The following is a 16,620-nucleotide window of genomic DNA, read 5'->3' as shown; positions in this document are numbered from 1 at the left end:
AGTTTTTGCACTTGTCGTTTTTTTTTTGTGTGTTTTTTGTTTGTTTTCATTATATTTGGATGTATTTGTTTGGTTTATATGCTTGTGAATCTGGGCTATCCATTAATTACTTATGTTGAAGGGGGCAGGAAATATAAGATTTTCTTCATACTGTTCCTTCTCAAGCATAGGTGTGTAAATATGTGTTTTTGTCAGAGTTTAATTGTCTATTGATCAAAAATGCACATCAATGAAGGAGATAGATAAAAAATGAATGAAAAAAAAAAGAATATTGATAGTAAAAAGTCATTGTTGCCATTGTTGGATATGAATTCAAACCATAACCAAGCATGCATCAGTATAGCTTTAGTCTCAAAGTAAGTGTCACGACCTGTCACATCACGCCGTGACTTATTTTGAGTTTTTTGGTGTTTTCCTGTGTGTAGTGTCTTGCGCTCCTGTTTTGTTGGTATTTTCCTGTAGCAGTTTCATGTCTTCCTTTGAGCGCTATATATGTTTAAATATTTCAGTTGTGCAGACGCTATCCTTCTTTGTGTGGAAATTGTTGATTGTCATGTCATGTACGGATTTACTTTGTGGACGCCGTCTGCTCCACACGCTGTAAGTCTTTGCTGTCGTCCAGCATTCTGTTTTTGTTTATTTTGTTGCCAGTTCAGTTTTAGTTTCGATTTTCATAGCCATCCCTAAGCTCCAATGCCTTTTTTAGGGGCACTCGCCTTTTGTTTATTTTTGGTTTAAGCATTAGATACGACGTTTACAAAGCAATTAGCTACCTGCTGCCACCTACTGATATGGAAGAGTATTACACGGTTACTCTGCCGAGCTCCAGACAGCATCAACAACGGCATTTTATTTGCAGATTATAATTACTGGTTTGCATAAAATATTCAGTGCCCCACACTAAAGAGCAAATGACGGTGTACATGGAAAACCGCAAGGAGACAGTGCGTCCGAAGCTTCTAAACCAGTGGTCCCCAACCTTTTTGTAGCTGCGGACCGGTCAACGCTTGAATATTTGTCCCACGGACCGGGGTGGAGATGTGCATAAAGCAACCTGGGTGTCTGCTGACCATGTAACACAAAAATCAGATCGACCACATCTGCATTAGCCAAAAGTTTAGACGCTCATTGCTGGATGTCAGAGTGAAAAGGGGAGCTGACGCTGGATCAGACCATCACCTAGTTACAGCTAAAATCCAGCTGAAATTAAAACACACAACACACAGAGAAGGAAGAGTCAAATTCAACATACAGCAATTTCAAGTTATAGGCACATCAGAACTGTACAAAGTCACACTACACAACCGGTTCCGAGCACTACAAGGTCTGCAAGAAACTCCTAGATCAGTGGAGGATAAATGGATTAGTCTGAAAACAATATGGAAAGAGACATGTCAAGAAGTGGTTGGGAGAAGAAAGAGAAATAACAAACGTGGCTTTCCATGGAAACGTTCAAGAAAGTAGGTGAGAGAAGGGGAAAAAAAGGAGGTACTAAATAGAAGCAAAACAAGAGCAACAAAGGCCAAAGCACAGAAAGAATATGAAGCAGCAAACAAAGAAGTGAAGAAAAGTGTCAGAAAGGACAAAAAGAAGTTCATTGAGGATTTGGCACAACAGGCAGAGGAGGCAGCAGGGAAAAACAATCTCAAAGAACTTTACATAACTACAAAAAAAACTCATAGGCAAGTTTCAACAGTCACAATCACACATTAAAAACACACAGGGTACACTACTCACAAACAAGGAGGACCAACTAAACAGATGGACAGAACACTTTAGAGAACTGCTCAATAGACAACCCCCCCTCCCCCTCCCCCTCCAACTGACAGCAGAGATCCCACCAGCCACAGACCTGTTGGGAATAAACTGCAACCCTCCCACCAAGACAGAAATCAAGAAGGCCATCAGGGCCCTGAGAGGAGGCAAGGTAGAGGGGCTGGATGAGATTCCAGCTGAAGCCCTAAAGGCGGACATCGAAACCTCCACCAGCATGCTCTACCAACTCATGCAAACCATCTGGGAGGAAGAAAATGTGACATCGGACTGGAGAGATGGCATCATTGTCAATATTCCCAAGAAAGGAGACCTCAGGGAGTGCAAGAACTACAGAGGCATAATGCTGCTTTCATCGCCAGGGAAGGTGCTCAACCGCATCCTACTGGAGAGAATCCAAAAGGCAGTCGATGGGAAACTGAGGGAAAATCAGGCTGGTTTCAGGAACAACCGATCCTGTGCAGATCAAATAGCCACTAGGGATGATACTAGAAACCGGTTTTCCCGGTTGTTCGATAAGAAAATAACCGAGTCCTCGGACTCTAATCCCTTTTTGAGAACCGGTATCCGTTATCGAGACCACTATAGTAAAGAAAAGAGTTGGTTCTTTATTCGAATCCCTCGGAACGAATCCTGTCCCGACCAGAAATGCTCCGTGTGACATCACAATAAATCAGTCACGTAGCTCAGTCATTAGGCGCAGATAGCGAAAGCAGGAAAACAATGGACGAGAAAAAGCGCTCCAAGGTGTAATAAAGTTCAAAACAAAAGGTATGAATAACTTTACTGAGAGATTTGAGCAGGCTACAAACTCATGAAGAACACTTTTACGACCCACCGGAAACATAGCAACCAGGCTAGCAACGCACCTCCTTTACGGCAGCTGGCGCAACGTTCTTAAAGCAACCGCAGCACATACATATATATACAACACATCTCCCTTTTTTAACTTTTGTTTTTCACACAGTATATGTGTTGTCTGTCTAATTATAAATAATGCAGACGAGGCGTGTTGGCTGAGTTCTTGACGTTTACTTTCACGGGTGACGACATGCAACAACACTTTTCGGGGCTACCGCGCATGCTCGTCACTCCCGTTGCATGATGAGTAGTGTAGTTGTTATATGCCCTAGCTCATAACATCTTTCCCCCTATAAATAAATAATGTTAACTCAATAAAGTGTATTTCGTTTTTTAGCTTTAACTTTCCATTTTTTAGCACTGTAACCACATTTGCAAACAACTTTTCTCTTCATAGAATTTTCTTTCTTTCTTTAAAGTGCAAAAATGTCAAAGCATCATAAACAGTTATGTCAAATAGCAGCAGAATTGCACTTTTTGGAGAGCTGTATTATTTCCAGTTTTGTGCCCAAGGGACTGATTTTATTTAACACTATATTATTATTTATACACCTATAGTGATCACAGAGACAGGTTGTTTTTGTGTTACTGTATATATTTGTTTTTCTGAAAAATCCCACTTAATATACTTTGGGTAACAACAGTCATTGTTTATTTATTTTATTTTATTTTTTAGGGGGGTAACAGTCAATATTTATTTATTTATTAGATTAAATTGTTTTCTTATATAATAAAAGTGAGCTTTTGTTAAACCAAATATTGTGTGTTTTTTTCCATATACAACAACCTATCTGGACTCGATAAGAGAATCGATAAGGAATCGGTTCGATAAGAGGATTCGATAATAGACTCGAACTCGATAATTTCTTATCAAACATCATCCCTAATAGCCACACTCAAGATTATCATTGAACAGTCAATCGAATAGAACTCTCCTGTCTATGTTAACTTCATTGATTTTGAAAAGGCTTTTGACAGTGTGGATCGGGAGATGCTGTGGAGAGTGATGGCTCACTATGGCATTCCCCCAAAGTTGCTAAACCTTATCAAGAACACCTACCGAGGGATGCAGTGTCGTGTCCTCCATGAAGGCTGCCTGTCAGAGCCCTTCGAGGTCCTGACTGGGGTGCGGCAGGGATGCATGCTCTCGCCCTTCCTGTTCATCCTCTGTATAGACTGGACCATGATACAAACAACAAGCAATAACCGAACCGGCGTACAGTGGAGCCTGACTGAGCAGTTGGAAGACCTGGATTTTTCTGATGATTTAGCACTCCTAGCACACACACCAACATATGCAGGAGAAATCATGCAAACTGGAAACAACAGCTGCTTCGCTTGGACTCAAAATCAACACATCAAAAACTTAAGTTAATGCGTATTAACAACAAGAACAACTCCCCAATAAACATGGATCATAACCAGATCTACGAGGTTACCACCTTTACTTACCTAGGAAGCATTATTGCTGTGGACGGAGGAACGGAGGAGGATGTAAATGCCAGAATCGGAAAAGCAAGGACCACATTCACTATCCTAAATAAAATCTGGAAAGCAAAAAACACATCACTCAAGACCAAACTGCAAATCTTCAACTCAAACGTCAAATTCCTGGAAGATCACCGCCAACATACTCAACAAAATACAGACATTCTTCAACCGCTGCCTCCGTCGCCTCCTAGGTATCTACTGGCCTAACACCATCTCCAATGCCAACCTGTGGGACCTCACTAGACAAGACACAATAGAAACACAAATCAGGAGGAGGAAATGGAAATGGATTGGTCACACACTGTGTAGACACAATAGCTCAATCACGAAACATGCTCTAACATGGAACCCGCAAGGCAAGAGGAAGAGAGGAAGGCCTAGAGCCACCTGGAGAAAAACCACAGAGCAGGAGATGAAGGCGCAAGGGCTGTCATGGCAACAACTGGAGCGGAGGGCACAAGACCGAAGGGGATGGAGGAGTTTCATCAATGGCCTATGGTCCTTAGGGAATTTAAAGGCCTAAATAAGTAAGTAAGTATAAAATATTTTTAACCCAAATAGGTGAAATTACATAATCTCCCACAGCAAACCAGACTGTGCTTACGGACTGTATCCCTGCTGACTGTATTAATTTATATTGATATATAATGTAGGAACCAGAAATATTAATAACAGAAAGAAACAACCCTTTTGTGTGAATGAGTGTAAATGGGGGAGGGAGGTTTTTTGGGTTGGTGCACCAATTGTAAGTGTATCTTGTGTTTTTTATGTTGATTTAATTAAAAAAAAAATTTTTTTTGAATGTATTTATTTATTTTTTCTTGTGCGGCCCGGTGGTTGGGGACCACTGCTCCAAAGCATTCACACACATGTTTTTTTACACCAAAATGCATCTATTTATTATTATTATTATTCTCTAGATGTTGGCGCGCTCTACCTTCCACATTTTTCACCCCATTCAAACCATCTCGACTTCAAACTGTTCAGCCTATTCAGGAATCTCGGGCTTTCCCTTGACAAATTCCCAGTTTTCCCAGAATTCCAGGTTTTCCGGGACATTTTTCCCATTCAAAATGAATTGGCCATTTTTCAAACTTCCACCATTTCCAAATTTTTCAAGCTATTCAAACCATTCCACCTTCAACACATTCCACTATCCTGGAAATTCAAACTAACCCTTTTCTAGGTTTAAAAAAATTCCAGGATTTTCCAAAATTCCTGGTTTTCCAAAGCCCTATTTCCACCCCTTTTCTGGCGACTACTCCTCCCACATTTTTCAACCCACTTCAACTATTCCCCCATCAAAACATTCCTCTTAATCAGGACAAAAAAACAAAGTTGTTTTTTGAACAGGAAAAATTCCCGGTTTTCCCGAAATTCTAGGAATTCCGTAATACCATTTCTCAATTCAACACGATACTACTTCAACATTTCTCGACCGATTAAATAAAATTCCAGCACCAACCATTTCAACTCATTCAGACCATTCAAGTTTTTTACCATTCTCAAAAAAAATTCAGCTGTTCCCGAAAGTCCCAATTTTTTGGAAATTGCCGTTGAAGTCAATGGGACATTTTTCAAAGTTCTACAACTCCCACATTTGTCATCTGATTCAAACTGTTCCAACTTAAAAATATTCCGCCTGTTTGGGAATTATGTGCTCTACTTCAACAGTTCTAAAAAAAATTCCAGGATTTCAGTTCAACTACAGCATTGGAGCATTCACACGCAATTCCTTCAGGAATTGCCTCTTCTAGTTTCATTTCATATTACCTTTGTCCATTAAGGCACTATCCTAACCTACCTGATTTGCCTCATGCTAGACAAGACTTTCTCTTCTGAATTAGTTGTAAATTTGTCAGATGCATTAATAGACCAGGGGTTCTCAAACTGGTACACAGGCATCATCCAGTGGTACACCAAATAATCACTTGGATAAAGTACAATTTTTTTATTTTCCTATTTTTAAACATGGTGTTACTGTTCAAACTGTGTATAATATACTTATTAAATAAAACCTCTGCCTTGTTTTTAATTAATACTTAGGCCTACTATGCTACTGTATTTTGCCGTTGGTCACTGTGGTGGTACTTGGAGAGCCAAGTGTTTTCTGAGGTGGTACTTGGTGAAAAAAGTTTGACAATATAATGGAGCAATAGTCTAGATCAGAGCTGGGCAAATATTTAGACTCGGGGGGGCCACTTTGAGAAAAAATATGTGTCTGGGGGCCAAGGTGTATATGTGTATAAATTATATAAACACATTTAGCTGTAAAAACTTGCTGTACCGTATGTGTGTTTGGGTCCCTTTTTTTCAGGAACACTAATACCAAAAGTCACAAAGTCCAATACAGTCCTAAAAAAGTCATGACAGACCACCTCAAAAAAACGGAATGGAATTTTACGTTTTTTTACTGAATGGGACACCCAAAATGTACATTAAAATAAAGAAAGTGGGATTTACAATATTAACTATGAACAATAAAACACTGAATATTAACAACATATGAACATCGCTCCTCTTTTACTTCTCAGACCAGCTCCTCAATAGTTGTGTATCTTCTACAATCAAGCAAAACACAACAACAATGTAAAAAAAACAGCAAAATATGAATGCAAAGTGTAATAAACGCCTGCAATATGATTTATTATCATGCAAAAATGTGCTTTCGCATCTGTTTCTGATACATGCGTATCGGGCTGACTGCTCTGAAAACAAACCCCACCCACTCTGCTTTGTTCCTCGCCCTACTGTGACGTAGATTACCATAATAACTCGTATAACATCCAAAAGTGCAGATTTCGACCACTGAAATACTTTCTATAGTTCAAGACTTACGGCAATTTAAAAACAGCACTGCACATCATAATGGCGGCTACAGCTTTGATGTTAAAGGTCTACAAAAAATTATGTAGAACGTCCGGCGGGCCGGATTGAAAATCTTAATGGGCCGCATGTGGCCCGCGGGCCGTATTTTGTCCAGGTCTGGTCTAGATGCGCATAGACCATGGAGTTTAAAACCAATGTAATATGAATATATTTTACTGTATTTGAAATAATTTTGTGGCGTGGCTCAGATAGTAGAGCGGCCATCCAGAAACCTAAGGGTTCCTGGTACTAATCCAGCCTCCACGTTTAGTCACTGGCCGTTGTGTCCTTGGGCAAGATACTTCACCCCCACTTGCTTGTAGTGCCACTCGCACTGTTGTACAAATGTTTGGTGGTGGTCAGAGAGACTGTAGGCGCAAATTGGCAGCTCTGTTTAGTCCACCCCAGGGAAGCCGTGGCTTCAAATGTAGCTTACCACCACCATGTGTGAATGTACAATGGGTTCCCAGTGCTTTGAGTCACTAAAGAAAAAGCGCAACGGTATATAAATATAATTAATTATTGATAATATTATTAGATAGCGCTACTCATTTTTAAAGGACAGCTGAGTACAAAGTGGAGTCAAAAGTAACTACAGGCAGTTTGACTTCATTTGCATGCTCGAAAGACATACTTTAAAGTGACTTTTGATGCTTAAAGCATATATTTATGAAATAAAATTCTGTTCCTGTCACTGCTCCGTGCAGCTACATGTGACACAGTTATATAAACAAAGTAATTATCTAAGCATTTTTTTTTTAAACATAAGAAACCTTAATTACAACTACGCTGTAAAGAAGAGGCCCAAGGCAGCTACTGTATAGAATATCACAAGAGTGTGTATTGATAACTGAAAACAAACAATTAAAGAGGACACATTGTTCGCTAAAATTGAATGACTCTTAAGTTCACAACTGAGTCCTTAAAGCCATAAGCAGATCATTTCTTAAACAGTTGATGGTCAATAATGTCAAAAGCAGCGCTAAAATCAAGATATACCACACCCAACAAACATTTATCAATCTGTTTGTTATTCATCATAAAAGGTTACCAGTGAAATAGAATAGATTGAATGCATGCTGGAGATCTGAGTTAAAACTATTATGTGTAAAATGTCTGTACCTCCAAAAATTTACTTAAAATTGGTAAAACATGAAAATAGTCATATAAACCATATATTTGAAAAAGTTACTTATGTCAGAACTTGGCTGGAATCTGAAACAAAATGTTTTATGTGTGCTCTTCCTGACAATGGCTTAGAAGTCAACATGGTAAGTTGGAGTCAAGATCTAAATGGAATCTTGACTTTCCCATACTTGCCAACCTTGAGACCTCCAAATACGGGAGATTTTGGGGCGGGGGGTTTTGGGTTTGCAGTAAATAAAATAAATACTTGAATTTCAGTGTTCATTTATTTACACATATACACACATAACACTCCTCTCTAGTCATTGTTGTATTTGAAAGTGCAATGCTTTGCAGCCAGCAGCACAGCCTTTGAAGGAGCATAGGTATGGGCAGTGTAATATTCTGGGTTGGAGTCAATAACCAGGCGAGGTGATTAAGTTACGTCTCTTTACTTCATACTTCAGAACCGACTCCCACACTTGCCGTCAGGGTGCGCAATACAACGTAAACCGTTGGCCAACCAAATGTAACCACAGAACACTATACGGTATAGTGTTCTGTGGTTACTTTTTGGTTGGTCATGAAGACGTGACGACAGGCTGTCCTTACTCAGGTCCGCACGGACCTGGGGGGGGGGGGGCGTGCCTTAAGTCCGGCTGGAAATTCGGGAGAAGGCTTGTCCCGGGAGATTTTCGGGAGAGGCACTGAAATTCGGGAGTCTCCCGGAAAATTCGGGAGGGTTGGTAAGTATGGACTTTCCACTTTGATGCATATTTTGTTTTTAGCATTATTTGGAAAGTGTGCAGGCTCGCTAAGAAGGTTTTAAGTGATACATTCGTATAATATGGCATCCAGTGTGCATCTTGTATTAAGATGAATAAAGATTTGTCTCCAGAATATCTTAACCCGGGGGTCATCAACCCGCGGCTTAGCGCCACCTTAGTGGCTCCGTGGACCTCTTTTAGAGATGTGTGAAAATGGAAAAAGATGAAGAAAAAAATGTTTTTTTTGTTTTAATATATTTTCTGTAGGAGAACAAACATGACACAAACCTTCCTAATTGTTAGAGCTCCCACTGTTTATGTAAAACATGCTTCACTGATTTATTTGGCAAGCACTGTTTTGTCCTACTAATTTCAGCGATCCTTCAACTCATCGTAGTTTGTTTACATGTACAACTTTCTCAGATGCTGCCACAGAAAGATGTGTTTTATGCCACTCCTTCTTTGTCTCATTCTGTCCACCAAATGTTTTATGCTGTGCGTGAATGCACAAAGGTGAGCTTTGTTGATTTTATTGATTTTCTGGAGTGCTTATCTGGCCTATTCGGTCAATCCATGACTGCAAGCTAATCGGTGCTAACATGCTAAATAGGCTGTATGTTCATATTGCATCATTATGACTCATTTGTAGGTTTATTTGAGCTCATTTAATTTCCTTTACTTATGTCCTCTGTGTATTTAATTTATATTTGCATGTCTCATGACACATTATCTGTATGTAATATTGGCTGCATTTCTGTGTTGTTTGTGTGCCATGTTGTTCCAGACCACAGCAAACGTTACCCAGCTCCCAAAGATTGTAATAAATCCGTTAGAAGAAGACAGCCTGCCGTTTCCTCAAACTTGGACACACACATCTATACCTCTGGCCATTCTGAGCCAGTAATTTCCAAAACGTATCTCATCCTGTGAGAAGCCTCCATTTTACTAATGATTTCCAATGTTGCAAAAATGTGTAGAATAAAAATTAAAATACAACATTTCTGTCAACAAAGATTTGTGTCAGCCTTTGATAGTAGGCTAACATACCTCTGTCTTAACCCAATGTTTGCAGTGAAGATTAAAGAAATGGTGTCTCTTCTTTTCAGAGGCCCCTTCTGGTGTGCAGCGAGGCTTTCCGCCAGTTTCTCCACCAGCACTGTCCCGTGGTGACAGAGCACTTTAGTCCAACGCCGTGGTGCTGGGGAGGCCGCCTTCAAACGGTGGTCTCCTACTTCATCAAGTCCAGACCTGCCGTCACTTATCGCAAGTTGGTTCAAATCTGTCTTGTCAGGATTGTTCCTCCTTGATTGTAACATTGTGTTGTCACACAGTACGCGGATCTGCACAGCTGATGGTGGTCAGATATCTCTTGACTGGGTGGACAATGATGCCAGCGCCGCCTACCCAGAATCCTCCACTCGGCCCACGGTGCTTCTCCTTCCCGGCTTGACGGGGAACAGCCAGCAATCTTATGTGCTCCATGCTATCAAGCAGGCCACCAGGCATGGCTACAGGTTGGCCAGTAATACTTGTTCTATTTATATTTCTAAAATGGGCAAGAAGTGTTATATGATAAAAAAAGATCCTGTCCTTCTAGATGTGTGGTCTTCAACAACAGAGGCTTTGGAGGCGAAGAGCTGCTTGTAAGAACTCTTGTTAACTAATATTATCAAAAAGAGTGGTAATAATTAAACAATACTGTTATAGTTAGCAATTAATACTGGGAGCTATTTCTAATATTTTGTTTATTTAACTAAACAGGACGAAAGACATGTTAAAAACAGCTCTCACAAAACAAACAACCCATGCAACGTGCATGAAACTTAATAGGTAACTACCAGAAATAATCCTTACCAACAATGAGTACTAATTTTGCGAGAATGACGTATTCTTAATCGTAGTCAAATTGCAAAAATAAAGTTGGAATTTTTAGACAATTACAATTTTGAAACCGTAAAATTATATTTTTTAGATATAAAACACTCTGCAATAAGCTCCAAAAATAATAGAGTAAATATACACTACCGTTCAAAAGTTTGGGGTCACCCAAACAATTTTGTGGAATAGCCTTCATTTCTAAGAACAAGAATAGACTGTCAAGTTTCAGATGAAAGTTCTCTTTTTCTGGCCATTTTGAGCGTTTAATTGACCCCACAAATGTGATGCTCCAGAAACTCAATCTGCTCTAAGGAAGGTCAGTTTTGTAGCTTCTGTAACGAGCTAAACTGTTTTCAGATGTGTGAACATGATTGCACAAGGGTTTTCTAATCATCAATTAGCCTTCTGAGCCAATGAGCAAACACATTGTACCATTAGAACACTGGAGTGATAGTTGCTGGAAATGGGCCTCTATACACCTATGTAGATATTGCACCAAAAACCAGACATTTGCAGCTAGAATAGTCATTTACCACATTAGCAATGTATAGAGTGTATTTCTTTAAAGTTAAGACTAGTTTAAAGTTATCTTCATTGAAAAGTACAGTGCTTTTCCTTAAAAAATAAGGACATTTCAATGTGACCCCAAACTTTTGAACGGTAGTGTATATACAATACAGGCCAAAAGTTTGGACACACCTTCTCATTTCAATTAGTTTTCTTTATTTTCATGACTATTTACATTGTAGATTGTCACTGAAGGCATCAAAACTATGACACCTGTGAAGTGAAAACCATTTCAGATCGAGAGAATGCTAAGAGTGTGCAAAGCAGTAATAAAAGCAAAGGGTGGCTATTTTGAAGAAACTAGACAAGCGGTAGAAAATGAATGGATAGAAAAAAAACATGTTTTCAGTTATTTCACCTTTTTTTGTTAAGTACATAACTCCACATGTGTTCATTCATAGTTTTGATGCCTTCAGTGACAATCTACAATGTAAATAGTCATGAAAATAAAGAAAACGCATTGAATGAGAAGGTGTGTCCAAACTTTTGGCCTGTACTGTATACAAGAATAAATGATAACAAAATGTATACTAACGCAAATAAATTAAAATATTACGGAGCCCCTAAAGGGACATGGGGGAAAACAATTTTTGAGATCTCTCATGCGCATGAGAAACTATCTCGAGCGCACAAGATATTTTCCCGTGAGCACAAGAAACATATAGGGACTATGTTTCTTGTGCTCACAAGACGTCTCGAGCGCACGATAATTTTTTGCGTGAGCATGAGATACATAGTCCATATATGTTTCTTGTGCTCACGGGAAAACATCTCGTGCCCACAAGAAACTTTTGCGTGAGCACGAGATACATATCTAAAAAAAAAATTCCTCCATTTCCCTTTAGGAGCTCCATAATATTTTCATTTATTTGCACTAGTATACATATTTTACAGACCCCTCTGTAAAGTATCAATTATTTTCTAGAAATGTTTCCATTGCCTCCTTTAATTTAATTTGGCCCAGTCAATACATTTAATTATTATTTTAACAGTTTGCCAGTCTAAGTGTGTTAATTTGCTGTTGAAACTAGTCAGCAAATGTACTGCTTACATTATTTGTATCGTCTCTCCTCCTGTTCTTCAGACCCCGAAAACATTCTGTGCCGCCAACACTTCAGATCTAGAGCATGTGGTGTCCCATGTCAAAAGCCTCCACCCACAAGCCCCCATCTTTGGTGCTGGTGTCTCTTTGGGAGGGTGAATTGTCTCAGTCTTTGCCTAATACTTGATATTATTATTGTCTTGCTTACTGAGCCTTTTGTTTTGCATGTGCAGCATGATACTGCTGAACTACTTGGGACGTAAGGGGTCGGAGTCCGGGATGGTGGCGGGTTTGACCATCTCCGTCCCCTGGGATGCGCAAAAGTCCGCTATCTCCATGGAGGAACGTCTTAACTGGCTGCTCTTCAACAGACAACTCACACTCGGACTGTGTAAAGCTGTCCTCAGGTCAGATTGAAAGGGAGCTGCACTTTTTTGGGGGGAATTATAATGATAAATGGGTTGTACTTGTATAGCGCTTTTCTACCTTCAAGGTACTCAAAGCGCTTTGACAGTATTTCCACATTTTACCCATTCACACACACATTCACACACTGATGGCGGGAGCTGCCATGCAAGGCGCTAACCAGCAGCCATCAGAGGCAAAGGGTGAAGTGTCTTGCCCAAGGACACAACGGAGGTGACTAGGAATTGTGCCTATCATTCACAATCACTTTGTAAGACAAGATCACATATGCAATCATTCTAATTTTTAATATACGGCAAGTATGAGGTGGCTAACAATGAAGCAAATAGGAGTCCTCTATTGCGTTTATAGAGCCCTCTTAAAAAACCTCCAAAAACCGCCAACAATACTCCATTTACATCTCGTGACCTGCATATCACCAAGTATTAGCGATACAGATGTTCAATTCTTAACGATTTCGTCTGGACCGTGAGGTCATCATTGAACTATGCGACTATATAATAGCAATAATGTCTACTCTAACAGATGCAATATAAAAAAACGAGGAAGTGATCATCATGAATTGCTTTATTGAACACAATGATCAACAAAAAATTATAACAAACAGAATAACTGAAAAAAAGTTATCATTTGATTTGATTTATTTTTTGACAGGTAATGTCAAACCATCAGCTTCTCAAGCACACACACGCACGCACGCACACACACACACACACAAATAAGCCATCTAAGCCCATAGTGACGCATCACGGCTTCACAAACATTTGTACGAAACAGAATTCTTAACATCACACAAAACATCAGGGTGGCTAGCACAAGTGAAACAAAGTCGAATTTACAGTTACATCAACCCAGTGAGAAGATGATGTGGTGCGTTCATACACACACTCAAATCACCATGATAACAGACACACGACAAACACTGCCTGGATAAATACAACGTTTGCAAATTTAAATTGTTATCGTTTTTTTCCACAGATTTCAATGACTTCAATGAATCACAAGTGTTAAGAAAATCCCATGTTGCACGATTTTCACAACCAAAAATGGCATCACCGCGAAGGTGATGCCATCAGTCGATCGCCAGCCAGGCATTAAAAAAATAGTCCTAAAAATGAGCAATCATAAATCTTCTCTATGACATCACTTTCATCACTTGATTGACATTCACGGCACCCGAGGGTCTTGTGAGATGATGCTGGCTGCTGCCAGCTCATTATTAAGAAAATATTACCGACAGGAAGGCGAGAAACACTTTTTATTTCAACAGACTCTGGCGTCGTACCTGTCGTCAAAACTCCACAGACCGACTGCACAGTTGCACAATAAAAGCTCTGCTTCATCCTGCCTGCGCTAACAACATAAGAGTCTCAGAAAGCTGCCGTGCACAAGCTAACAAGCTATGGAGTTTGCGCCAATGTATTTCTTGTAAAGTGTATACAAAGGAGTACGAAAGCTGGACAAATAAGATGCCAAAAACCAACCACTTTCATGTGGTATTGGACAGAAAGGAGGACTTTTTTTCTCCTTCATTTGAAAATGCGGACGTTATCAGCACCACTGTGTGATTCCAATCAATGCAAGTCATCAGAATCAGGTAATACACCAACTTATATTATTGTCTTCCTGAAAGAAAGGAATCTATATGTGTTAAACATGCTTGTATTATCATTAAACACCTTTAACTTGTTAACAATATTAACTATATGTGTTAAACAGGCTTGTATTATCTTTAAACACCTTTAACTTGTTAACAATATTAACTATGTGTTAAACATACTTGCATTATCTTTAAACACCTTTAACTTGTTAACAATATTAACTATATGTGTTAAACATGCTTGCATTATCTTTAAACACCTTTAACTTGTTAACAATATTAACTATATGTGTTAAACATGATTGTATTATCTTTAAACACTTTTAACTTGTTAACAATATTAACTATATGTGTTAAACATGCTTGTATTATCATTAAACACCTTTAACTTGTTAACAATATTAACTGTGTTAAACAAGCTTGTATTATCTTTAAACACCGTTAACTTATTAACTGTGTTAAACATGCTTGTGTTATCTTTAAACACCTTTAACTTGTTAACAATATTAACTATATGTGTTAAACATGCTAGCATTATCTTTAAACACCTTTAACTTGCTAACAATATTAACTATATGTATTAAACATTCTTGTATTATCATTAAACACCTTTAATTTATTAACAATATTAACTATATGTGTTAAACATGCTTGCATTATCATTATACATCTTTAACTTGTTAACAAAAACATATCTTTCATAAATAAGTAAATATCAATTATATATATGAATGAGGTAGATCCCCACGACTTGATCAATTGAAAAGTAGCTCGCCTGCAGAAAAAGTGTGGGCACCCCTGACTTAAATGAATCACATGACAACGCCTTCATTCACAACTTCCTTTACATGTGGTGGGTGAGTCCAGGTAGGAGAATACAAATTAGAGAAACGTGCATTAATTAAATCGCGTAAAAAAAAAAATTGTTTTAAAACTTCAAGAAGGCTGTGGTTATATTACCAATTTTTATATTTATTTTTTGCTCATACTGTTAACCATTAGTTTTGAAGTATTTGTGGACCAGGGTAACAAAAACATGCCCTAAAGTGATCAAAATAACAGTTTTGCTTGCCTTTATCCACACTGTATATAAGGGGAAATGGGCTCCAGTTCTGCAGATGATGTCACACAGAGAGGGGGCGGCATATAGTATGGCGATGGAAAGGGGTGTGCCAGGTACAATTAGTTATCTGCCAATTGCTCTAAAACTAATTGATATTATGGGAGAAATGCCACTTTCATTTTCTGGATTAAAAAAATACATATAGAGAACTTGTTAGCGAAATTAAGGTCATCGAGACGCTATAGGTCCTATAAGAGCAACAGGAGAATAAGGCCCTAAACCACAAATCTGACTGATCATAATAACACAATGGACAAATATTTACTTCATCAAGGCAAGGCAAGGCAAGGCAACTTTATTTGTATAGCGCTTTTCATACACAAGGCAGACTCAAAGTGCTTCACAGACAACAAAGTGAAATGAAAGAAAATAAAAGCAAAATTAAAATGCAGACAATAAAAATAAAAACAGTGCAGACGTTAAAAGTTAAAAGATTAAAAGATTTAGCTGAAAGCTAAGGTGAACATAAAAGTCTTCAGTCTAGTTTTAAAAGTAGTGAGAGTTGGGGAGAGTCTGACATCTTCAGGAAGTTTATTCCAGCTATGTGTTGCATAGTGACTGAATGATGATCTCCCTTGATTTGAGTTTACTCTTGGAACCGCTAACAGATTGGTCTCAGAAGATCTTAGTGATCTAGAGGGCGTATATAGTGGGAGCATATCAGTGATATACTTGGGCCCTAGACCATGTAGTGATTTATATGTGAGCAGGAGGATTTTGAAATCTATTCTCTGATGTACAGGGAGCCAATGTAAGGATTTAAGAATTGGTGTAATGTGCTCACATTTTTTGGTCTTTGTTAGAACTCTAGCAGCAGCGTTCTGAACAAGCTGTAGCTGCCTGACAGTTTTTTTGGGAAGACCTGCAAGGAGACCATTACAATAGTCTAGCCTACTGGTAATAAAGGCATGTACAAGTTTTTCTAAGTCTTGAGCTGACATGAGCCCTCTAAGTCTTTTTACATTTTTGAGGTGATAGTAGGCCGATTTTGTTACTGATTTGATGTGACTGTCGAAATGTAAATCAGAATCTAAAATAACCCCAAGATTTCTGGCTTTATTTGAGGTTTTCAGGGACAGTGATTGAAGGTGTTGGATGA

The 16,620-nt window shown here is 38.8% G+C and overlaps 1 protein-coding gene across 1 annotated transcript in view; it reads left to right on the top strand.

Annotated features, from left to right (window-relative positions):
* LOC133649176 (phospholipase ABHD3-like) overlaps nt 1-16,620 on the top strand; it is a 57,915-nt gene that overhangs the window by 33,280 nt on the left and 8,015 nt on the right. Inside the window, exons 11-15 of the mRNA XM_062046011.1 lie at nt 9,994-10,152; nt 10,217-10,399; nt 10,483-10,528; nt 12,415-12,527; nt 12,606-12,779. Of these exons, the coding sequence (XP_061901995.1) occupies nt 9,994-10,152; nt 10,217-10,399; nt 10,483-10,528; nt 12,415-12,527; nt 12,606-12,779 (675 nt within the window). The remainder of the gene's footprint in view (nt 1-9,993; nt 10,153-10,216; nt 10,400-10,482; nt 10,529-12,414; nt 12,528-12,605; nt 12,780-16,620) is intronic.

This window comes from Entelurus aequoreus, linkage group LG04, assembly GCF_033978785.1.
Source record: "Entelurus aequoreus isolate RoL-2023_Sb linkage group LG04, RoL_Eaeq_v1.1, whole genome shotgun sequence".
NCBI lineage: Eukaryota > Metazoa > Chordata > Actinopteri > Syngnathiformes > Syngnathidae > Entelurus > Entelurus aequoreus.
This window is presented reverse-complemented; position numbering and strand designations above follow the sequence as displayed.